This window comes from Strix uralensis, chromosome 1, assembly GCF_047716275.1.
Source record: "Strix uralensis isolate ZFMK-TIS-50842 chromosome 1, bStrUra1, whole genome shotgun sequence".
Classification (NCBI taxonomy): domain Eukaryota; kingdom Metazoa; phylum Chordata; class Aves; order Strigiformes; family Strigidae; genus Strix; species Strix uralensis.
Window position 1 is genome coordinate 33,002,722 of NC_133972.1, and position 24,816 is coordinate 33,027,537.

At 40.9% G+C, this 24,816-nt stretch overlaps 1 protein-coding gene across 5 annotated transcripts in view; it reads right to left on the bottom strand.

The window, feature by feature from the left end:
- Positions 1-409: 409 nt before the first annotated feature.
- WIPF3 (WAS/WASL interacting protein family member 3) overlaps positions 410-24,816 on the bottom strand; it is a 35,765-nt gene continuing 11,358 nt past the window's right edge. For 2 of the 5 annotated variants that reach the window (XM_074861794.1, XM_074861829.1), the window contains exons 2-8: positions 21,707-21,839; positions 7,416-7,548; positions 6,646-6,774; positions 4,343-5,116; positions 2,639-2,785; positions 1,838-1,939; positions 410-890 (exon numbers count right to left, since the gene is read on the bottom strand). In XM_074861794.1, coding sequence (XP_074717895.1) covers positions 850-890; positions 1,838-1,939; positions 2,639-2,785; positions 4,343-5,116; positions 6,646-6,774; positions 7,416-7,548; positions 21,707-21,784 — 1,404 coding nt within the window. In that variant the 5' untranslated portion in view covers positions 21,785-21,839 and the 3' untranslated portion in view covers positions 410-849. Of the gene's footprint in view, positions 891-1,837; positions 1,940-2,638; positions 2,786-4,342; positions 5,117-6,645; positions 6,775-7,415; positions 7,549-21,706; positions 22,286-22,528; positions 22,609-22,681; positions 22,775-24,816 lie in introns of those variants that run through there. The other 3 variants (XM_074861810.1, XM_074861821.1, XM_074861804.1) reach the window with 3 other exon arrangements.

A 24,816-nucleotide genomic window follows, 5' to 3' on the forward strand; every position in this document is an offset into this window, starting at 1 on the left:
GTCTGTCACACACAAATGGTAAATATCCACTTTGCCAGCAGGAAAAGACAGGACAAGTGCCCTTACACACATACTCTGGGGGATGTGTCTTCACACAGACGATGGTTTGGTTTTTTTTTTTTTTGCTTACAGTAGAACAACTTTTTCTTCCTCCAGTTTGGAAAAGTTCCATCATCTTTGTCAAGTCCATGACCACCCTACCCAGCTGGGCTTCTTCAGGCACTATCCTATAAGGATCTGTAATCAACAGGAGGTGGGCACAACAGCAGCCACAGCTCCTTGTCATATCTTTCCTCTTCATGCTTGATGAGAAAAGGATTGTGGGCCCATCTGTTCATGAAGTAGACATTCTGCTGCAATCTGAGGATAGGCAGAAGAGAAGTGAAGAAACATACAAAGAGACTAAAGGTAGCACGTTAGTTTCTGATAGTTCATTGAAAAATATCTGAATAACAACTGGAGAATTTCCAAAATACTTAAAAATGATGATGAAAGGGGAAAAGTGGACTACAGGGCATCTAATGCAAAAAGTATTCTGAGGTAACATCTGTCAGCATCATAAGAATGAACTGTTTCAACACTACAAAGAATTTAAATTTTATGCTGCTTTGCTTAAAAAATATCCACCTATATACAATAATTTAAAAGCCTGTACTAACATTCCTGTAGTATGTAGGCCAGTTCAAAAAGTATCATTTACATCGCTTTTCCAGTTTATAGAAATGTTAACATTGCAGCACTTGCAATTCAAATATGATCTCTATCACTGTAATGGGGACACCTTCTGTTTTATGTATTCTCTCGATGTTCTTTTTTAATACTAATCCAGAGAGCATCAGAAGACTCTTCTCATCTCACATGGGTTCTTATTGGAGGATTTTTAGTGGCATCTGCAAATAGATATGACAGGTTTAATCATGAGACAGATAGATAAACGTTTTGGATATATATTTTGGATGCAATTCTACAGCAGGGATGCTGAATTTCTCTCCTACCTTGAACTGATACATATATATATATACATACACACACATACACACATTGCTCATGCTCTGTAGCCCTTCAGTAAAAAGTCTGCGATCAGATCATACAACAGACAATTTAGACTGACTGAGGCTGCTATGAAAAGTCTTGCAAAGTACCTTGGCATGGAAACAAGAAAACAACTTAATGAAAAGTTAGAGATAAATAATTGATCTAATAATACAGAAAAGACTGGGTTTTATAAAAAGCATGAGATCTTTTGGCACCTTCAACTACCAGTTTTCAAAGCTGGATAGGTGAACTTCTGCTCCTACAACAGTGACCTGATACCAAGTTTCTAAGTTAAGGTGGGGGGGGGGAAAAAGCAAGGTTCAGTCATTCATTACTTTCCTGACAAGGTTCAGGTACTAAGTCCCTTTGTTATTCAGGTGTGTAAAACACCATGCATGGGATTTAAATCAAAATACATGGTGGAAGACATGGATCAAGTCACCTTTCTTTGTGATTTCACAAGTTCATGAATAAAAAAACAAACTCAGTAGCTGCTTAAGTCTGTTTATGTGACATCACTGTTTTTAACATCAAGGGCTCTGCAAATTCAACAATCTAAAGAACATAGACTGCATGTCAAGCCACATAATTTTATTTTTAGGTACTAAGACTTCAAAGTAATTAATAAGTGCTTTACATTATAGCTTTGGTCCCTGTTACCACTGTAACAAATCCCATCCCTCTCTGTGCCTATGCTAGCAGCCCAGTTCTTCACGTTAATGCTGGTTCCTGTTCTTTGTTTTCACTCCCTGTTTTAGTCCTATTGGATAATTATCAGACCTTCTCATGTTTACACACTTACCTCTAGCTATCTTGCTGGGATATATTTTCTGAAATGGTTTGAATTCATCAGGTGGGGGGAAGTCTTCCACGGAATGGAAAGTAAATTTAGATTCAAAGTCATCTGGGAAGTTTCAGGGAAATAAACATTAGTCACTGTTAGACAGATACTTAAAAAAAGAAAGTTTAAAACTGCCCCAAGTAATTTCAGTTAAAAATGCTGATTCATTTTCCCCTGGAATTGATAGTAGCTCATTCCATAATCAGTCATAATCCTGATAAGTACTTCTGTGAACCATCCGAGTTTTCTGGCTTAATTGCAAACACTGCCTGCTACTTACTGAAGTTAAGCTTCTGGCTGCCGTTCCAGTTTTCTGCATTGATGATGTTGTGGTAATAGAGGCACTCCTATGTGGTTTTCAAGCCATTTAGCTATAAGCAAGAATGAATGGCCAATTCATCAGACCACAGAAATAATTCTTAGCAGTCTTTGCTTTATAGGACTGAAGCTACTAAATCTCCATGAACTGGTTTTAAGAACAGTCATATAAGCATGCTACAGCAACTTTTCACAATCTTAAATAATTTTGCAGGTAGCGCATGCTTTTCCTGTCCATCAGGTGATTCAGAACCTTTGTGAAAAAGACTTAATTTTCTCTCATTGTATAAGGTCATACAAAAATGTTTCTAATGGGTCTAGTTATACTACCCTGTTATTGCCGTAAGAAAGTCTTGAATGAGTTTTTTGAGGTCTGAGACACACACCGACTTTTGTACTAAAATTATTAACTAAAGTTAAGAAATCTAATTTAGATGATATTACCAATCATGTGCATATTTCCATTTTTAAGAGGCAGGTAGGGATCATGAGCTGTAGCCCAGGCTGAGACTCCAGATTTGCTGGTAAGTTCAGTTGTTGGTGATCTTGCTGGTGGCTGTGGAGGTGTGACCAGCTTCCCAGCACCGGTTCCTTAAAAAGAAGCAGCAGACCGGCACATAAACATCACCACGACTTAACAAACCCGACAGTAAGCTTTGCACAAAAGTGGAGGGAGTGTAGAAGGAATGCAAGATTTGGGGCAAACTTACCCACCTTCATAGCTACTGTTTGTCAAGCCTGACCATCGATTTATAGCATGAAGTATTACATTTAAGTCATTACTGGAGTTGGCTGTGGCTTGCTATTTCTAGTTCTAGGGAAAGTCTGACATTCTGAAGTACGGTTTTGTCCTAGTCCAGAGGGTAAGACTGTCCTTCCACTTCCACAAGTGCAAGCAGTTTCTTTCAGAAAAAATCCAAACAGCACACTAGATGGTATCTCTAAAAGAAAATAATTTCCTGACACTTTGGCAGCCATGCCATGGAATTACCATTATTCTTGTGCATTTCACTGAGGAATTGCAAGAGCTGTCAAAGTTTACATCTTCTGGGCAGATGTACCACAGGAACTGTGTAAGGGGAGGGAGCCCAAGGCCTCCCAGTTAGCAGCCTCTCAGAACTGCTTCTCCCCCTGGATGACCAAGAGAAAGGCAGGCTAATTTTATGGAAACCTCAAAGGTTGAACCACCATGAGAAAGAGGCACCTCAATAAAATAACAGTTCACCAGACAGTTCCTGAGCAGCATTAATCACTGTCACGAAGCACCTGATCTGTACTTACACGGCCTTTCCCGTGGCTGTCAAAGGGAACCAGTAATCTTTCTCTCAACACGTGGCTGCTAAAATACAGGGTACAGGGTACAGAACATTCTCTTCAGATGCTCCTTATTAAGTAGCTGTCTCCATTTCTCAAACCCACACAGATCTAGGCTCATTTTTTGAATTATCTTCATTATATCAGAGAAATCTGATCAAAGTTCCTTCTGCCGTCTGCTCAAGGAAACACTAGCCAATATCCCCACTTTCCAAGTAGTCAGAGAAACATCTGGCCCTGCCATCTTGATAGTGGGAGACACTGACTGCTCCTCTCTGTAGAGGCATACATATTTGCCTTTGCTCATCTATGGCTGTACCTGCCCCATCTTTGCTTTATTCTCTCCTGTAACGTTTCCCAGCCACTGCCAATATTGCTCCAGACTGCGGGGGTACAGCAGGGGAGGGGTGTCAGGGGTAGGCTGGCACTCGAGCCGCCGCACGTCGTGGTGTACCCTCTACTGCCCTCCCAGAGGCTGTAAAGAGGCCGTTCCTGAGCTCCCTTGTTTCACTGCTGAAGACACACCAACGCCAACACAAAAGCATAAGCAGCCCAGCGATCCCAAAATGTTGCTTCCACTCATCACCACGTTTCTTCCAAGAATCACAGATTAAATTATACGGCATATGCGCCCAGTGCTAAGAAGAGCTTGACTCTCTCAGGCTCATTACACGCTGGGCAACCTACAGGCTTTCCTCCCACACGATGGACCTCACCTTCCTGCTACGCGTGCTCGCCATCCCCACCCCTCCAAGCTCTCCAGCCACCGCTGCGACCTCTCCCGGTAGCCAAAGGGAGAAGCCAACCTCCCCTCTTCCAACGTGCCGCTCTCACCTGCCCCTCGGCCGGGTCTCTTCTTTCTGGTTTCGGCCACGGCTGCGGGCTGAGGGAGGCCGGGGGTGGGAGGGAGCGGCAGCGACTGGATGCTGCTTGGCTTATGGAACTGCGACAGCAGGTGGGGGGACTTGGGGGGCAGCGGCGGGGGCACGTCAGCGCCGCCGGCAGCGCTGCTAAAGCCTGGGGAGGGGGGCAAGGAGAGTCTGCTTGGGGCCAGGGAGTGCGCGTGTGGCGGAGGAGGTGGCGGGGGCGGTGTGGGGGGGGGACAGTCCCTTCCTTCAGGCGGAGAGGAAGCGGCAGGAGCAGCGGAGAAATCGCTTGTCCTGCCTGGAAACCCGCTGGGGGGCACGAGGGGCAGCGGGGGGGGAGGAGGAGGAGGAGGAGGAGGGGGCGGCGGGTGTGAAGCGCCTGCTTGAAGCTTCGTGGGTTTGTCAGCCTGAGGAGGAGGGAGCGGGGGCAGAGGAGGAGCGTTGGGGGACACCCCCTTGGGAGAGCGATCGGCTGGAGGGGGCAGAGGGGGAGGAGGGGGGAAGGTGAGGGAAGGTTTGCTGGAAGCAGGCGGAGGGGGAGGAGGGGCGGGCAGGCTGGGCCGCCCGGGGCCGGCTCCGGCTCCGGCTCGGGAGGTGCTGGGAGGCTCTGGTGGAGCAGCTGCCCTTGGGCCTTCGGCTGGGTGCGAGGCGTTACCGCTCGCCTTTGCTGCGCTGCTGTTCGGTGGGGCACAGGTCTTGGGAGCTGCTGCTCGGACTCCAGGGAGCTGCCCAGGCCTCCCGCCTGAAAAACAGGCATCACATGTTACATACATCGGGATTTTGTTCCTGCTCATCAGACAAAACAGTGCAAAGAGCAAGCTCTTCATTTCCCCTCCCCAGCGGTCACTCTGAGTGACAAGTTCTCTCAAAACATCTCCTATCCAACAGGTTGCCGCTGGTGCAATGGGGCTTAGAAGGTGATGTATTCCAGTGGGCACCAGGGACACTCTGCTTAGTTATATGACAATCTGCTGAGAGACCCTGCTCCCCTCCCTGTTCCTCAGTTTCTGCAAAATGAAACAGTTTAAGGAGAAGGTGCTTTTCTGCAGAGGCCTGGGGCCCTTCATACCAGCCTCATCTGCCTAGCACAGCCCACCGAACACAGATGAGCCGTCTGCTTGGAGGAATCCACAGTCCTAGTGAAAAGGCCGCAAAGAACACAAGTAGATTGACATGCATCAACTTGCATCCTTGAAGTTAAGTATTTAAGATTAAAACATTCACACAAATGTTACATAAATCTCATGGATAAAAGCCGAGTTCTTAAAAGTAGTGCCTCAAAGGCTTTCCAGAAGGCACAGGTTCAAATGTTTCCTTTTCAACAGCAAAGGCCCAGAGACTCTTGATCTTACAAAATGTATTTTCCTGAGTAAATGTCAAGGACTTTTCACAAAGCAAGATGTCAGAAAAAGGCATCTTATTCTACATTCACATAATCTGATAGGCACCATCATAGTTTTAAGAACAACTCAAAGGCTGCTGCAGCTGAAGCTATGTGGGGAAGCCCTATCACCAAGCAGTGCTGCACATCTTGGGTTTGCATTCCAGGAAAAAAAAAACCCTGCAGGTAGAGCCAAGTTCTGTCTTTCCCTGCAAATGCCTACTTTGCTCTGTGCTGTCTGAGCAGGCACCAGCTGTCCAACAGCACCAGAGGTCATTGCTGTGACGCTAAAAGTCAGCCCTCATTGATGCTGGCACTTCCCGAGCTGAAAGCAGCAGTAGGGCTCCCACACGTGCCTTCCTCCTGTCTTTGTGAAGCAACATAACCTTTTTCAGGTCAGTAAATTACCTTGCTGGATCAAAGCTGTACTTTATAAAATCCAGAGGGCAAAAATCTTGGATATGAATCTTTAAAGTAGCACACAAGCCTGTAGTATCACAGAAATACATGCTAATGGAGGAAAGGAAATATGACTTCTTTGCCATGTGTGCTGAAGTTGATAAGCTCAGATTTCAATACACTATTTGAGGCACGATTAAAAGTTTTAATTAAACTAATGTAAAGTCTCCATTATAACTCTGTACAATCTATTCCATCTCTTTCCTACCCAGTGTAGAGATAGCTTAATATTTACATTTTAAGGAATAAGGCACCTGAAATCTAGAAAAATGATTTCAAGCACATTATTAATTGAGCCCTCCATGATCACGTAATGAACTAAGGGTTCAGAAAACAACAATGAAAATCAATCAATAAAGCTAAACCCAAAGTACTTTTATCCCAAATCACAGTTCCCCATAGCTACTCTTTCAAACAAATGAAGCCCTTACCCGGCATGTCCCTCTGGCCTGCTGGTCTGAGAACAGGAAAGCCACCAGCAAATAAGCCTCCCAGAGGCTGCTGAGAGCCACCTTTATTAATGGCTGGATTAGCTCCATCTCTATTAGCTCCTTTGGGTTCTGTTAAAAAGAAACAAAAAAACAGGGTATATCAGCAAGTCATTTCATCCTTGCCCTCAGACTGCTAAGACTTGGCACCAACAAACACAGCCAAGACCCAATGTTTCCCTCTTCAAGCTGGCTCAGCAAGGAAAGTCACTGTTAATACAGTAAACTACCATTACTCTCTGACCCATACCTTGGAGCACAGCACCCTCTGGTGCTTTTAAATCTCCCATTAATAATGACACCAAGAAGTTGTGTTAAACATTGAATTTATGCTTCAAGAATTTTTTGGCATTTTTTGTTCTTTTTATCTAGTAAAGAACAATTCTTCTGCCAGAGCCAACAATTCCCACTTAAACAATTATTTTATTGAGAAACTCTCAAGGATTTAATCATTCGTGATTCTTTTTTTTGGACAAGGAATGCCTGTTAAGGTGATATCCAGTTATAGATTTATTATGAACTGTTAATAGTTATTGACCTTAGAGCAGGATGCAAGTTTATAAAGTGTCCCCTCTCCGCATCGTAAAAGCCATATGAACTTCAGCTGCTGAACTTCAAACCTGCCCTTCAAATTGAAAACTGTTCAGCTGACCTCCACGACTGAGGCTTCAGCAAAGCTCACCCAAGGACCTTACTCGGGAGCACATACTTACTTTCAATCTGAGGTGCACTGCGGTCATTGATTTGAGTCACTTTTCTTAAGCGAGTTCCTTGCTGGATATCAGCTAAGAGAGCGTTTCGTGCTTTTTGGTCTTCCTTTCGCAATTTTGGTACCTCTGAACTTGCCTGTTGGCGATAAGAGCATTAGACGGTAGGTGCAGGCAAAAATACATGCTTAGAAAGGACACATAAGCAAACATGGGGTAGAAGATTTGAAATAAACCATCCTTGGCAGCTGTCATTTCAAAGCCTTTGAGTCGAAAGAACAGCATTCAGTTGTATAGGAGGCAGGAAAGCTGAAACTTTAAATATAACAGAGACCTAATACTAGCTGTGCTTGTACTGTTGAAAGAATATTAGAGGACACACTTAAATGAAATGTGCTTGGCCATTTATGGTCTCTGCTCCACAACTCCAGCTCTGATTGCCTCTCTCTTCAGCTCTTTTCATTCCATTTACAATGCTTTACAACAAAGATTTTATATGCCACCTGAGAATAAACATCCTTCTGTTTTACCCACTTTGCCTTAGGAAAAAAGACAGCTAATTGGATATTGCATTTATATTTGAATTAACTAATTTAGACTGTCTCTGTGTCAGAGATTTACACCAGTTTAAGTAGACTGTCTTTAGAAGAATATAATTCTATTTTTGTAACTTTTCTAGACTAATCAAGGTCCATAGATGTAAAGTCAACCTCTAGTTTAAAGTTTTGTAATAAAACAAACAAAATTATTCTTTATTCTTATTTCATCAAGTTTTTGGTTATTAAAAAAATCTTTAAAAAGTTTCGTTTTCCTGAAGCAGATATAAATCAAGAAAGCTGTTATTTCCAAACCTATCATGTGGTTAACAGAGTGATCTAACAGAGAGGAATCTTCATGTCAGAGGAGCAATGTGCTGCCTGCTTCCACGTCTACTGCAAATTCCCACAGGTCAGCTAACTTCCGAAAGAGAACGAGTACCTGAAATGTTTCCACAGCCCTTGATTTTAGCATCATAGTCATAATAAAGCAGAACAATGCTGTCACACTTTAAAACAAACCCCCCAACTTGATAATAGCATTCTGAAAGCAAAACAGACACTTGAAAATACTTAATCAGCTGCTGAATTAATAAAATGTCTAACTTGCTAATCCTAAATGAAGAATTATACCAGTACGATATTGTGGCTATTTTTGTACTTTTTTTTTTAAAAGAAAAATAGCAAGCCAGATTTGCAGAGCCCCACTAGATGGCACTCCAGATCGCTGCTAATGCCCGCTGCATTCCTGACACGTGATGTAACAACTCAGAATTATAATCTTGTGACTGATACTGTAACCATATATTAATTTAAAATATTAGAAGAAACCCACTCTGTTACATAGTTTCCTAATTTGAAACAGCGCTGCCTGCCCTTGTGCTTTCAGGACAGCGAGTCCCACTGCCCGTTAAGACAACCCAGAGAAGTTGCCTGTGACAAGCAGTGTTAGACCACGTACCAGCCAGAAACTGTTTCCACTCACGTTTTCAGTAAGTTGACAATACTTACTGTGAAAAATGGAAATACCATAACTGGAACAAGGGTGATTCCCCTTCTCACAAAAGCTTTTTACTGGTATCTTCAACTTCACGCCTCTCTACTCCCACTAATGACTTTGCTGTAGCAGGACAACCAGGATCTAGGGGCATCTGATCAAGACCTATGTTTAAAATTAGATCCAGCAGCTGTCTTTTCGTTTCCGGGTTCAAGTGTCCATATATTATGCCAGCTGTCCACTTCATCTCCCCGATCTACTTCTCTCTGAGCAGGTAGGCTGTTGGAATATAGTCTTGATATCCTAATAGCTATTAAGCTAAAATATCCCACTTGTGGCAACTTAACATTTGCGAGTGACCCATGACTTGATATCACTTTAACATGGTTAAGATATTAATTTGTTCACAATCTGTAGGATAAAAAAGCAGGAACGCTATTCTGCAGGCCCATAGTGCAGCATAATAAGCTGCCTTTCTCTCACAATAGATCCCCTTACTTCAAGCACAACCCCATCCCATGCCCCAGCTGTTTCTTCTTCCTCCTCATGTACATAAGAGATACAATCTTCCATGCCCAGCCTGGTGCACTCGGGTTATTGATTAGCTGCTGAGTAGCTTGATACGGATTCTCTTTTTCCATTACAAAGTCAAGATGGTCTGGGGTGTAGTGTTGCTTCATTGCACAGCGGTCTGAGCTCCTTCGGATTTCTTGTTTGCTGCCTACACTCCCAAGGCTGGTGACAGTTCTTGTCAAGAATCATTTCACCAGGTAAGTATCTCCCACTCATCTACTGGTGTCCTGCATTTGCAAATCCATGTTTTTACCATATTGCTTTTTGATACACAATCAGGAAAAAACCTTCCTTCCTTCGATTAAGAAATTAATCTGGGATTCACACTCACGCTATGCCTGCAATCCATAGCACAAGAACAGATACTAAACGTACAAGTTGTGTATCAAGAGAAAAAGAGGAACTCTTATGGGTGTCAAATCTTCAATCCTGATCACATGCAATAGAAATGTTTCAGCATGAAGACAAATATATTTTGGGTCACAGAGGAAAAACAGCTGCAAGACAAAAGATGTAATTCTTAAGACTACTTTCTACCCCACCATCTGCAGGGCAGCCTCATTTACTTACAAAAAGAGAAACATCTCGATCTTTCAATGAAAATCAGAAAGGAAGTGGAGAAGAATGTGAAGATCATTTGTTTTATCAGATGCCAGAGCTGCCTCAGGTAACACAGTGAAATTAAATTCCATACTTTATTTACATGAATTGGTAAGGGAACGGTGGGTTCTCATTACCTTAGTAACCATTAGGTTATTCTGCTACTATTTCAGACACAAAGAATGGCACATTCATTGTACATACTTGGAAACAGAATGGAACAAACCACACAGGCAAATAGTCTGAACCTAAGAGAACTGCTCCCTTTTCATCTCACCAAACTCCACTACTTTTGTCTTCAATGTCCTAAATTTCACCCTCAGTTATGTCATTCAGTAAGGGATAGGATCAATGTTTGGGCAACCTGACAGGTCTCCAAAGTACCTATAAACAGGAAAATACCATCAAATCACAATATTTAGAGTTATGTTCCAGAGTGTAAAGCACCAATGATGGAAATATACATTTCAAAATTTGCAGGAGATAACTCAGACTTGCAGAAAAATGAATGAGGACAGCGTGGTTATACAGAGAGATCCAAATCACTGCAACTTGAGGCCATTTGAAAAAAACAACAAACCAAAACATGCTCCCCAAGTGCTTGGGGGTGGGGGGAAGGAAAAAAAAAAAAAAAAAGAAGATGCACAATATACAAATGTCAAACTGAAAATGATTGGATGAAAAGTTCTGGCCATGCCTCTGGAATGAAAGCCTGCATCCAGAGTGCTGCAAGCCTGAACCCGGCAGTGGGCTCCAGCAGTGAGCCTGCACGAGCAAGTGTGCCTGACCTCCTAGCACAGGGCTGTGGCAAGGAGGACAGCACACTTCTCTGATATATTTTATTCTTTCAGAAAAAATAATGTGGGAAAAAATGGAATTACAAGTTCAGTTCTGGTCTCCAGGTCTTTAAAATTATGTTGAAAAACTGGAGATGCCCAGGAAAGAGCCAAAACGGTACTCAAAAAGCTAGAGGAAACTGTTCGGTTTTTAGCAGCTCAGTCTGGGCCATCAGCCCCGAAGTCCTTCTGAGGGGTGGTCTGCCTGCACAACACAGAAACCTTTACAGGGAAATCATGCTGAGGACTCAGGCAGCAGACACAGGTATCTGGTGAATTAATGTAGGACACAGTCAGACAAGCTCCGATTAGAAAGCAGCAAGTATGGAAGCAGTGAGACTGACCGTTCCCCACAGCAAAGGGCTGAGGACGCAGCAGACTATGAATTTCTTGGTTTTCAGATCAAGGCTGGATCCTCTTTGGCAGAAGTGCTTTTTGTGAAGCACAAGTTGTTGGGCCCCACACAGAGCGACTTGCTGACATGTGATACCTTGCAGTGGGGAGGTAGCCAGTGGTTCCTAACAGTTTCTTCCAGTTATGAGTTCTGTGAATCATTTTGTTTAGGAAAACAACTCTGTTTACATTGTATATATGGACCATGCCAGGTTCGGCCCTGAATAATCATAACCTTAATACCCTAAACTGGGTTGTATTAGACAAATTAAGAGCCGAGAGACTTTTTTTAAGGAAAATGGACTAAAATCCATGGCAATGAGCTCCATTTCTGCGTACGTTACTGCTGCAACACTTGCATCACCTTGGGAAAGTCACTTTACATCTTGCAAGACAGATGGGAGCATCGACCTACCCTCTGGGCTCCTATGATACTTAAAATATTTAAGACGTATACGTGCTCAGATGCGAAAATGATGTAAATGCAGAAGGCACCAGGCATTTGAAAAAGTTTATAGTAGTACTAGTTATTATCTTTCAGATTTTAAAGAGCACCCCTGCACACAGAAAAGGGGAAATCCTCTGGACTCTGGGCAGGTGGTTCAGGTCACAGTGGATGCATACACTGTCCCATAAATGGGTTATATTTACTCTGATTTTAAACATGCTCTTTACCGCATTTGAAAAATACTTCAGGGTAGTGTAGATCTTCACAAACACGGCAGTTGCAGCACAAATGTACCTCCAGCCTTTTAGACAATCCAGTAGCCAGGCAGTCGAGGACTTTTGTTTCAAAATAAGCCTATCAGCTGATGGGAAAAGAGGATCTAGTACTCCAGCTCTATAATAGGTAGGAGCCATAAGTAAAATAAAATAAAGCACCATTCCATGCAAACATTCTATCCCTACATTCTCTTTTATTTCAGAGAACTTACAGTATTGAGTATTTATACTCCAAACATGTAATGAATTGTATCATCACAGTAGATTCCCTCTCCTGGTCATTTTTTATAGGAAATATTGGGAAAAAAAGCTGTGCAAAAAATCTATTTATTTATCTGAGCTAGATAAACAATAAACCAAAAAAAGAAGTCAAAATACATTTAGCTTATCCCTATTTGGTGAGATACATAATGATAAAATTAAAAATTAATCAATCAATTTGACGTGCAGTATATTATTATGGGCAGAGAGAGCTCTCTCTTTTGCTGACAATTTCATTTACTTCTGTGAATCTGGTGACAATCACCCTTCCTTCTCCCATGCCCAATTTTTCCCCCCAGACAAAAAAAAGGAGTCAGTGCAGAGATCAAGCACAGATACTGCCAGAAGGCATACGTAGTATATATTTTAATAAGAGTTTGAGGACACCCCTTAATAAAACCTTGCTTTCTTATTATTTTTCTCTGCCCTGCTCAGCCAAACCTGCACAGATATGGTCTGAGCAAGAGATCTTCAATGCAGCATGCAGCACCTCAGGATTGGCTTTTAAGGAAGGGAAAGACGTTGCAGGAAGATAAAGAAGGATTAACAGAAAGCTCCAGGAAAACGGATGCTTGATCACAGACACACATTCATGAAAACAAGAGTTCCCGGGCCAGTCCTGGCCTTCTCTGGCATGCAGTCTTGACATGATTCAGAGACCAAACTTAAACTAAGAAATGTAAAAGTCTACAAACATGGCAATGGACAATTAAGACCAGCACATAGAACAACAGACAGCATAAAGCCAGTAACAGTTGTGTAGGCAATGCAGTCAGTAATGTGACAGTGCTGTCTGGCTGAAGAAACAATGCATCAACAGTGAGAGACAACTGAAACATCTAAACCTTAATTCAAGGACCTGCAAAGCATCAAAGAAGAGCCTGAACAACTGGAAATAGAATAAAATCCCCCAAATATTATTCCTGTATTAACAGTAACCGGAATTCTGGCGTAGACAAATACGGATCATTCAGGAAAGAGGACAATAAAGGTGAAACTAGCTGTGTAACACTGTACGTGCGTCATGTCAGAGATGGCTAAGAATATCAAGAGGAAAACACAGCTTGTTTGGGGTGGTAAATCATCTGAGGAAGGACGATGAGTGTTCTCATCACCCATATGGCATAGCAAAGCTCTCTAAGTAGGAGAGCACTGATGGAGAGATGATGACTGGGTCTGCATCCAGCCATAAAGCTCCTGCTCCTTTGAAGGAAAGCCAGGCACAGGGTTGGTGCTCACAACAGTCTCGAAGGGCACAGACATAGAGTAATGGGCCTTAAGGGGCAACACCCTGCTAAAATACCCTTCTGGGAAGACTGATGATGAAAAAAAGTAGACTAAGAACAGGGGAGACCTGCTTGTGGGCAACTTATTCTGTAACTTCCTTCCACTTAACCACAAGCTGCTGACCACAAGTGTTCCATAAGGAGATCCCTGTAACCATCAGGACTAATGTGTTTAAGTGAATTCAACTCTTAAAACACTGTATCCTTTTCCAAAACATAACTGACAGGAAAAAAACATCAACAGTAAGATGCCAGAACGTTCTAACAAGCTACAATGTCTTAACTTTTTATTAAAAGAATGAGGTTGGTTTAGAACAAGGTAGAATATGAAAGATGACCAGAAATCTCAGCGTAAACTAGCCAGTATGTCTTCCTTGACATAGCATAGGATTATAAAAGTCATCTGTACATTTGCAGCCCAGCATGAAATCTGAAATGCCAGAAGAACTTGTTTTCTCAAGATCAATCCACTATTAGTAGATTAGAATTATGCCAAGAATTCATGATTTTATATTTGCGGCAGAAGCAGTTTGCCCAGCAGGCAAGAGCATTGCTTCTACAAAGAATTCTCAAACCAGCAGCTAAAGTCTCCCCCGGGAATGTGCCAAGAAATGCAATTGCAACAAAAACCAGGGGCTTATTAAAATAGTAAAATAAACCCAGTTTCTAGCAAGTCACAAACAGAACTATAACAGAAAAAACCATTGTCATCCTTCTTGCATTTACTTTAAATATGCATCAGGTGTGGTTTCACTCACGCACTGTCAAACGCAAAATAAAATAATCAAAACAACACCCCCTTCCATCTTAAGAAAAAATCCAGTAAGTCTCAACAACAAAACACACAACTTCTTTTATTTTAAATATTTTAAACTGTTCGTTTATAAAGAAGCTTGTGAGATCTGGTATGTGCGAGTTTGGTCCACCTATTCACAATAGAGCCTTGACCTCTGATTTAAAGCTTTTTAATTATGGGAAACCTCACCACAGTGCAAGACTCCACCTGCATAGTCAATCGTAAGATCAGAGCCGCTTCTTGTGTTTCTGCTGTGTAGCATAGAATGAAACTAATTAATTCTTGGCACTTGGTCTACCTGGGTAAACACGGCAATCTCTCAGCCTTCTAGCAAGCCGAGCTTCAAACGCTTCCCATGCGAGGGGTCACTCTCCAGCCAACTTTTCTGAGGGAACCCACATGAGGGGACCTGCCAAATAGCTTCCTGGCAGCTAATGAAGTCATTGTTTTAACAGAATGACAGGACCAGCATTTCACGATTCCATTTACACCCAGCTCAATAACGATTAACCATGATCTCAGTCTCCATCACACGAAGTTCTGCAATCTGAACCTGCTGGGTTGAAAAGGTCATCGAGCAATGTGTGTACTTAGATAGGCTGTGTCTACACCAGCCTTGTTCCTCAACTTCTAGCAAGGGAAGTACTGAGCAAAAGTTGTTACAGATCTCTTCCCAGCATTGTAGCCACCGCCTAGTCCTGGCATGAGTCCCAAATAATGAAGTGTTTCAGTGTCAGCAGAGCCCAGTGCCTGCTCTGTGCTAGCATCAACCTGCTTGAAGCGTACCAGCAGACACAATGGCAGGGAACAAAAAATTAAAAAAAAGCATAGCAGGAGTTACTCTCTTCTACATCTATATTCCACTTCTCATTTCAAACACCACCAGTAACCAATGCCACTGCACCCAATAAAACCCTCTTCATTTTATGTTAGCATCACTCCATCAGACAATGTAAAATCTTGTATACTTAAAGGTTCAATTGCTCCTGGTTCAAACAGAGCAGTGGGCTTATTAACAAGGGTGTACTTAAAGTTTTCCAGTGTGGGTTGCTAAATTTCTCTACCTGAATGCAAAAATGCAACAGAATCAATATGATAATTCATACTTGCCGAGCCATTTAGCTTTTCTGTGGGTATTTAACTTTCTGACACCCACATTTCAAACATAAATTCTGGCTGTGCTTTCACTAAAAGAAAATATGCAATAACAAAAGCCACTAAAACGGAGGCAGTATAAAAACAGAACTACTCTAAAAGTGTTTCCCAGCAGTTCAGAAAGACTGCAAGTCAGATACCAAAAATACCCTGAGACTGGCTTCAAAAAATAATTTTGAACTTCACCTTCTGATTTCTAAGTTTTTGGGATTCAAATTTCCAAGATTTCCTCTGCATCAGTGAAAACAGAAGTGAAAATTCTTACATAAACAAGAAAACTTGAGGCCCTGGCATTGAAATGAAAATGTCAAACAGCACAAGGCTGAAAATGGGAGCTGGTGACACTACCACTGTTTATTCTCTCTGTCTACCACAGCACGGTCCCCAGAATGACAAGGGCTACTATGAGTAGTGATAACAAAATATTCAACATGTCACAACCTACACCTATCACAATTTAATCTCACCCTGTTCCAAGAACTCTAGGCCATTTCTTCTACCCAGCTACCTGTGTAGATGCTATGGATCACTCTGAAATGCCTTTTAGCATCCATGCAAAATTATGGTCAGCCCCAAATAGGAGAACAGTGAGAAACGAACATTTCTTGCGATGTCACCTTCCAGCCAGGCAGAGAAGTCCAACTGAAGTATTGCTATAGTTCTGGGTTCTCTTTTAATTAAAAGGCTACAAGTGTAATATTAATTGACAGAGGGAATGTAATATGTAGCCACTGCATACACTACAGATGGGGTACTGATTTTTCTGGGCAATAGTATCCTGTGATTAGAATGGTAAATTAACCTATCAGCTCTCTGCAGCTAGGCTGCTTCTGTTACCTGGGCTTGATCGTGTACAGCTGGTACCTCCGCAACACACTGCAACTTTCACACTTTTATATGGAAAATTATACAAATGAAAATCAGACAGCAAGAATAACAAAAGTATATTTAAATGCTTTCCATTCCATTCAGACATGTACAACACCAACATTATGAAGAAACCTGCGAAACAGAACTCACCACCTAAATACATGAGAAGTGGTGACCTAAGAGATCTCAAGTAAAGCATTCAAGAAGATTAGCACATATGAATATATGCAGTACATGCCCTGTTCAGATGAAACACAAGGAGCAATGCCAACCTAGTATTTGCTTTCTTTACATCTTCCCCACCTTTCACAGCTCCCACTTACCCCTTTTGTATTTGTTGACTAAAAGTGTAGAAGACTACAGCAGCAACACTTCCAGATAGCTATGCAATCCCACATTTTCCCCTATCTGAAAATTAAGTGAAATAAACCACACAGAGACACAGCATCTTTTCTACATAATTGCCTCTCACTTCTTTATGAAAGCAGACTGGTGTGAGAGGTGATACATTATTAAAACACTATAAATCAGTTTCCTTTGTTTTGGCTGGAACAAAGCATTCTCAAAATTTTCAGCTGCACTTTGCCCAGTCCTTAGCACAGTCTGTATGATGGCCAGTCATCAACAAGATTACCAAGCCTGCACTCTCCCTCACTCTGGTATGTTTTACCTATCAGCAATAAACATCATGATTTCGTATCTTCTGACCTAGGGACTTCATGACAAAGTACTAAATATCATCTTACTCACAGCTCGCATAAAATTTTAATAAACACATTCCTACATATTTTGTAATTGGCACTATGCATGACTCTGTTCTTTCAGTGTTATGCTTGCATGTCTAGAGGTCTAAATGAAAACTTGAGAAATTACCTTAATTTTTACAGTAAATAATTAGCAAGCACCCACACACATTTATGCATACACACACTTACATGCGCACATTCTCTCATATTTGGTAAGACCAAATCAAAATACCATAAATCATCATTATCTTCAGCCAAGCTGTTTTACATACGTTGTTTTTCTCTTTTCAAAGAACAGTAGTGCTAAATGTCATAGGAGCAAAACCTACTCCCACACAACTTCAGATAAGCAATGCAGCTCTCTGAATTTCTTGGGAAGGTTGAAAGAAACAGTTCAACAAGGTTTGTGCTCTGACAAATGCAAGAAGGAGGGGAAAAGCCAACCCCCAAGGAAAACTATCAGCTGATGGTTTTCTTAACCTTGGAAATGTTTCCTCTGTGTAAATGATACAGTGTTATATCATGAGGAATTGCTTTTCTGAGTTTTTTATTACAAGAGTAGAAAATAAGGTCAGAATAACAAACTTGGTAAACACTGACACATGTTTACCTACAACAGAAATTGTATTCCTTTTTTTTTTTTTTAAACTAAATAAGAGTGAGGTATTCATTAAGATTAATCTACATGCCGCTCTAGCATTCAGCATTATTTCAAGTTTCACATTTCTCTCACCAAAGTAAGCATATTCCTTTCTTTTCCTGCTCTCCTACGTTTTAGTATGCCAATAAGGCACATAAACTCCAGTACTACTTTACTGGCTTTAATCGTCTGATCCATTGTGATTTTGGGGGTTAATTTCTATGCTAAGACTTTAGTAATAACAGTTCTAAAGAGAACAGAAGTATTTTCTTGAACTCCACAAACATATGAATCATTAAACAAACATCTTCTCTGAATAAGGCACAACCCAGCAGGGCTGCTACACATCCACACTTCCTTCAATACTAATAGGAGATGACTGATCATAACATTAGGAATTCAAATGTACAGACAAACACTGCACAGCACTGAGCAGCCTTTACTGCACGTAAAAAGCGAACATGGTTTATCAAAGCAAAATTCTCTCTTGATCTTCTCTTGGGAGATTCAGCAGAGAAAATTTTTAATCAGTCTCACTGGTGGTATCTTACTTGAGGAAATATGACAAACCAAAACTAACCAGAATGCCTCATATGCCAAACTAAAAGGCAAAAGTAAAAGAAATTGAGGGGGAATAAAAAGAAGTTTTTCACAAGCAGAAAGCTTTAAAAAAAAAAAAACCAACAAAAAACAAACCAACACCCTCCTCCCAGAAAACAACAACAAAAACCTACGAAAAAAAGATCTTACATGATGTACATATGCCTACAAAATTGAAAGAGCTGTAGAACATCCATCCTAATGCCTCCTCTCTAAGTTTCCTTTATTAGGGTGGAGGGGAAAATGGAAAGAGAAAAAATCTGAATTCTGTAAGCCAGCACCAGAAAATATATTGGGACACAATTTTATTCTACCTCCTCATCCCTCTCATCTTTATCTATGACCCCCAGAAGGCAGGCATTTGAAGACATGCTCAATTAATCCAATAAGCTATATTTACATTTTGACTCAGCCACCTACATCTGCTACTGCAGATACCCTACCATCCCCTCCTGAAAAATCCACCTGGTTTCCTTTTAAGTGTTCTAACAGCCAGTAGCTTTTCAGCTGTTGGGCACAGGTGGCTCCCAGCATGTCTTAAATACCATCTCCCAATCACTTTAGTACTGCCTTGCCACACCTTTTGTGAGCAGAATTCAGTACAAGTACTTACAGAACATCTACTAGTCCGAAATCTTTGAAAACAGTAGGAAAGATCCTAACTTTCTTCTGCCTTAAGAGGGAGTTAACAGTACAAAAAAGTCAAGTGCCAACAGTGCTTAGGATTTCAATGAAGTAAGGACTGTAAAATCATTTGGGACCATGGCTCATAACGTTCACTAAGAAAATGTGCAGAAAAAAAGATAATGTGGTGACTACTTTTGCTAAAAATCTCTAAACGAAAGCAAGAGGAAAGTACGGCTATTATCCATATAATTAGAAAAGCAAGGCAAGTCTATGGTACCCATGCAATGGCATCATGCAAAATGACAGGATTCTAAAACCTCAACCTACACACAGACATTTCTCTTCTAACATAAATCAAGTAAGTTAAACTAGCAGCTCGCCGCATATCAATAGCAAAATTAAAACCTAACTTTTAATTGCTAACATGTAAATGTAACTCTAGTTTAATTATAGCAGTATAATAAAAATCACAGTGCCGTTTACTCTGGAATGTTTCCAGGTGTTGGCCAAATAAAACTTACTTGTTTTGAAGGTTTTTCTTAAAGCTACATGCCTGTTAGAATTTTTTCTTCTTCTGTCCTCCAACTGCAGATTTAGCAGCTGTAACAACAGTTGGACAGTTTGGCAGCTGTAAAAGACAGATGCCAATTTCTAGAAAATAACTTCCTAGTAAGAGAAAATAGGGTCCCCAGCAAGTTTTCATGGATTCCCCAATTATAAGATTTTACTCTGCAACTTGGCAGCAACTTGGAGAGCTGACTCTTACACTGCGCTTCTGCTGAACTCACCAGGCAGACTACAGATCCTTTCAAAGTTAGCCCTCTCTCAATCAGTTTTGACAGGGAAAAATCCTTTTGCTGTTACAGAAAAAACAATGTTCTGCCATGTTATTTTACTAATTTTTTATGTTGGTTTATGTGCTCTTTTTCGTGTCAGCACTTATTAAAAGGAAGACTTCAATATCAGACATCAATTAGAAATACATTTAGTTTGTATCATATCACCAAGATAAAACTGACCCTAAATTCTGTGTCTTACACACAGAAGATCACATTTGAAATAGAATGATCTAACTAAAATATGGAAATACAGTATGAATCTTTTCGTATCAAAACCCTATCATAGTAGTGGTTTTAGTTATCAGAAAAGGAGGGGAAACAAAAAACCCCAAACTTGTTCATACAGGTCCTCAGGGGTCCTCTTAGCTTTCTCAAGGCAGTTTCCTCTTAGCTTTCTCAAGTCATTTACAATTGGCGTATGTTAGAGGAGTCTAAAAATGTCTCCAGATACTTTACTGAGCTAAATTTATTAGGATAAGAACACTTGCAGCTTCTGTTGACTTTAATTGCATTTACGGGCATTAAGTTGCTCACAAAATTCAGCCCACTTATTTCAGTATCTAACTATAGGCTGTGTACCAACCCAGAAGAGCTGCTAACTGAAAACCCTGCTTATGGTGCCCAAAGTTAAAACAGAATGATAAAAGGAATCAAGGACTGTTTATTTCATGTCCTGTCTTTATCTTCCTCCTCTTTATCTCCACAATTCACGGACAGTTTTACAAAATGGTTCAGCCTGCAAAATAGCAGAAGAGCATGCAATGAAACCTCCTTCTGGAAGAAGATAACGTAAAGGACATTATCAAACAAAATCAACAGACCTTCATGGAAGCAAAACAGGCAGAGATGTCAGGAAATGCAAGGGAGAAACAAAGTTCTTAAAAAAAAAAAACCCAAACCAACAAATTGAAGCACATTTGAAGTACCATGTACTGTTTTGCTACAGGGACTAACATACACTGCAAATAAGTACAGCAGTGACAGAAAAATATATGAAAAAAAGTCAGGAGAGATTTTATGTCTTGAACACAACCATACCAGCTTTCACTTTCAAAAATGGTCTAAGAATTTCAGTGCAGAAACAGGCTATTAACAAACGATTGCAGAATACAAGGAATTACTTAAATATGTTTTACTATAGGTACAATAATGGATTGTGACGGTATGAAAATGTAATACCCTGGAACTCCACTCAGAGCATCCTCCTCTTACTGCAAAAATGCTGGCAGGGCACATGTTCTACTTCATGACACATACAGTAATGATCTGTTACAAGCAGTAATTGTTCCTGCACATATATAAAAGCATATTGTGCTGTATCCCCAGGAAGACGGCGCGTGCTAGAAAGGGCAACACCTACAGCTGAACACTGTGAGTCTTAATAGAAGCTGTAAGAAAGAGGATGGAGAAATTAACACTTACCACCTGCACATTACCAATACAAAAATGAGTTCCCTGTGACCGAAGAAATATTCACAAATGCTAAATTCTCATCATATGCACTCAAATGCAATCATCTTCAAACTTTTTGATCCCGCAACCTCAGTGGTAAAAAAACTTTTGAGCGTGCACCCCAATTTATTTATTTATAAATTATACATATATATGAAGTTCTAATATTTTCTTCCCACACCCCAATGGATCATCTCGCACACCCTACTTTGGAGACTATTGCTCTAACGAACAGAAGAACAAAAGCCAGCAAAACAAGCACCTGCCCCAGGTATTTGCTACGAATATCCATGCCAAATTTCTAAGGGGCTCTGAGCTGGCTACTATAGCTAAGCTTTTGCTAATGGAGATGAAAAGTCAATCTTACCAGAGGCGGTGGTGGAGGGGGCCCTCCAGAAGGTGGTGGAGGCGGTGGAGGAGGAGGTGGCGGCGGTGGCACAGGCATCCGTTAAGATTTCTAGCTTCACGCAGTTATGAAAAATATAGCCAAAGTCTATGTCCTTGAAGGAAAGGGAGGAGAAAGAAGAGTGTGAAAAATAAAAAGAAAAAAAAAAAAAAGAAGAGGAATGTGTTTATACACTGTAAGCTGAAGATCAGCCAAATTTCTAGCTCTCAGCAGACTGAAGACTTTTATAGTGCACTGCTTCCAAAACTACAGTACGAACAGCCTCGTTATAGTTATCTGACGACAACATTCATCTAAAGAGCAAGCTCACAGATCTGGACAAGTGCCATGAGTACCAAATGCATAGATGCCCTCCCGTCCAGATTTAACTATTACGCCTTGCCTTAATCTAGCCCATAGCCCTGAAATGCAATTCTGCAGAGAACAAATCACAGTCAACTACACGTAGACACTCCTGCTGGGACAAAAACTCTGTTGACTTTAAGCCAGAGTAAGCTAAGGACAGAGTAAGGAACTTTGTAAGGTTCACTGGAAAAAGAAAAAAGATGTGATTGAATAATAAACGAAGATATAATCCTACACATTAAAGCTTCTGTTACCAAATGACAGCATATAAGGACCAGATATTTCAAGTATTAAAGTCATGTGTTTTTCCTGCCATTTTTAAATGTTAACTTTTCACAATTCTTTAGTAATACTCTGACGAGAAAGATTTATACCTTCCAACAAAAGCTATATGCTTTTTTTTTTATTTCTCCTGCAGAATGACAGTGCATCACTTACCAGCTTTCATCTTTAACCCAGACCCTGGCATGACTTCATCCCCTCTCAATCTGAAGTAATCTGTAAAGTTAACAAGCAACCCCTGTATTTCATCAGTAAAATTGCAAATGAAAGTACTAGGCAGTGCCAAAGAGAGCCCTCTGCAAGCCATACTTGATAACTTCTTTTATTTTGATAGTGACTCTTGGATAAATGTTCCGGATGAGGCTTTACATCTAGTTTTATGTCCATCATGTCATGGCTGTCTTCTGAGACTCTTCACAACATCATGTGAAACAGTGTCAAAGGCCCTACAATAACATAAAATATGACATTCACTATTTCTGTCCTTTCTGTAAGGCTTTATCTCAGCAGGAAATTACACTGATTTGACACATTTGCTCTTTATACATCTCTGTAGATGATAATTTGTTTTCCTGTCTCCGCCAAGCATTTAGAATCATTATACTCATTTTGCTGTTTTCCTAGAAATTGATGTTAAGTTGAAAGGACCACAATTCCCAAGCCCTATTCCTCTCACCCCTCCCTTCTTTTTATAAAAGCAGGCACTCCATACTTTTCCAGCTGTCTGAAATCTTTTGTTCAAGTAACTGAAGTATCACCTGTGTAAGCAGGAGGCATGAGACAGTTAAATCTGGAGAACTTCAGGAGGGAAAACAAGACAGAAATGAGGCAAGTTACGGTCTTTAGGGGAATACTTAACTGTTTTGTTAGGGATAGATTAGAAGAGGCAACGGAGTTAAAATGTACGTGCAGCCTTGTCCACTTCCTACCTAGTGTACATGAACAATATCCAGATAATAACTGAGTATCTTCCTTCTGCTGTATCTTGTAAAATACTTGATGGGAGATCGATCAAAAATTAAACATGCAGAGCCTCTGCAACACTTGTCTTCTCCCTTGCGAGATCGCTATGTACAGGACTAGCATATCAAAGCACTCTGGGTCTGTAACAGAAATGATTACAATCACTTTAATAATGGCTTAATGAAGCTTTCCAAGAAAGCCAGCATCACAGCATCTCCACCATTCCACCCTCATTGTTGCCCTATGCAAAAAGCTATTATCAGAAGATATCTCTTTTCCTCAATTAAGTCATTCAAAAACACGGACATAAGGAGAATGAGTCTTCCCTGCTAATAATATGTTTCGGGTTAGTATCTTCCTACCCTGCAATACAGGCCTTTTGTCTTCATTAAGGATTTAGATTGGGAAATATGCTCTTAGTCAAATTAGAAAAAAAATACAACCCACGCTTCTGTGGCAGACCATGTGCATGGCAGCAGGAGGTAAAGCACACTGGAGGCGAGCAGCAGTGGGAGAAAGGAAATGGGAACTGGCTCTTGGTATTCAGAAGTCACAATCTGAAGTGCAATCAGATTACTTTTCTAGCTGCCCCTCTCACCAGTCCCTGTACCCGCTCCTCCAAGTGATGCAGCCTAAGTTCCAGGACCAGAAACTGTGTGGCCATCTACAACTCAAAATTCAGTGCAGAGGAAGCGTTCACTTCACCATGTATCCCACTCCCCTATCCTGAATCCTCTTGTCTGGTGACAGAGGAGAAGACTGCATCTCAGGGGGTTATAACCCACAGCCCTTGAATGAAATACCAGAGATGCCCTATAGCTTTTGTCTCATGCTGTTTCAAATCCTCTACAGATGAACTATCTTTCAGAAAATTCCATGTATGTGCCTTCCTTTGTCTCATCACAAATTCAGAGGCTTGATGTCCTGACCTTAGCGTGCTTTTGTGCACACAGACAAATTCATGTTTTTTCATACCAGTACTATTGCAGTGTGAAGGTGATCACATCTAATCCCTACACAGTGAAGAACCATTTTCCACATAAGGGCTCTATTTGTTCAAGCAGACTTTGGAAGAAGTGCTGTCATTCATGCAAGCAGACACTGACAGCAAAGAAGGACTGTATGTAGATAAAGGTAGGCATCTTCAAACTTATAATAAAAGAAATTGGCTCTTGAAATTTAGCTATAACTGCACATTTTAATATGTAGAACTGGCTATGAGAACTTCTTTTGTATTACTGCACCTATCTCACTTACGTGGTTTGTATTTAAAGAAAATTATGGAGAAGACTGCAACACTTTCAGTATATCAACACATGTTACTTGGAGGCCTCTACTCCTTGGTTAAAGGCTGTATTTCATTTGCCTCTTCCCTCTGCCCCCATTAAGCTGCTAGTTAAAACATGGCAATTTCAGACAATAGCTTCAGAATGTGCCAGGGTTATGTATTTGCACATGACAAGCTAAATAAATTCTGAATT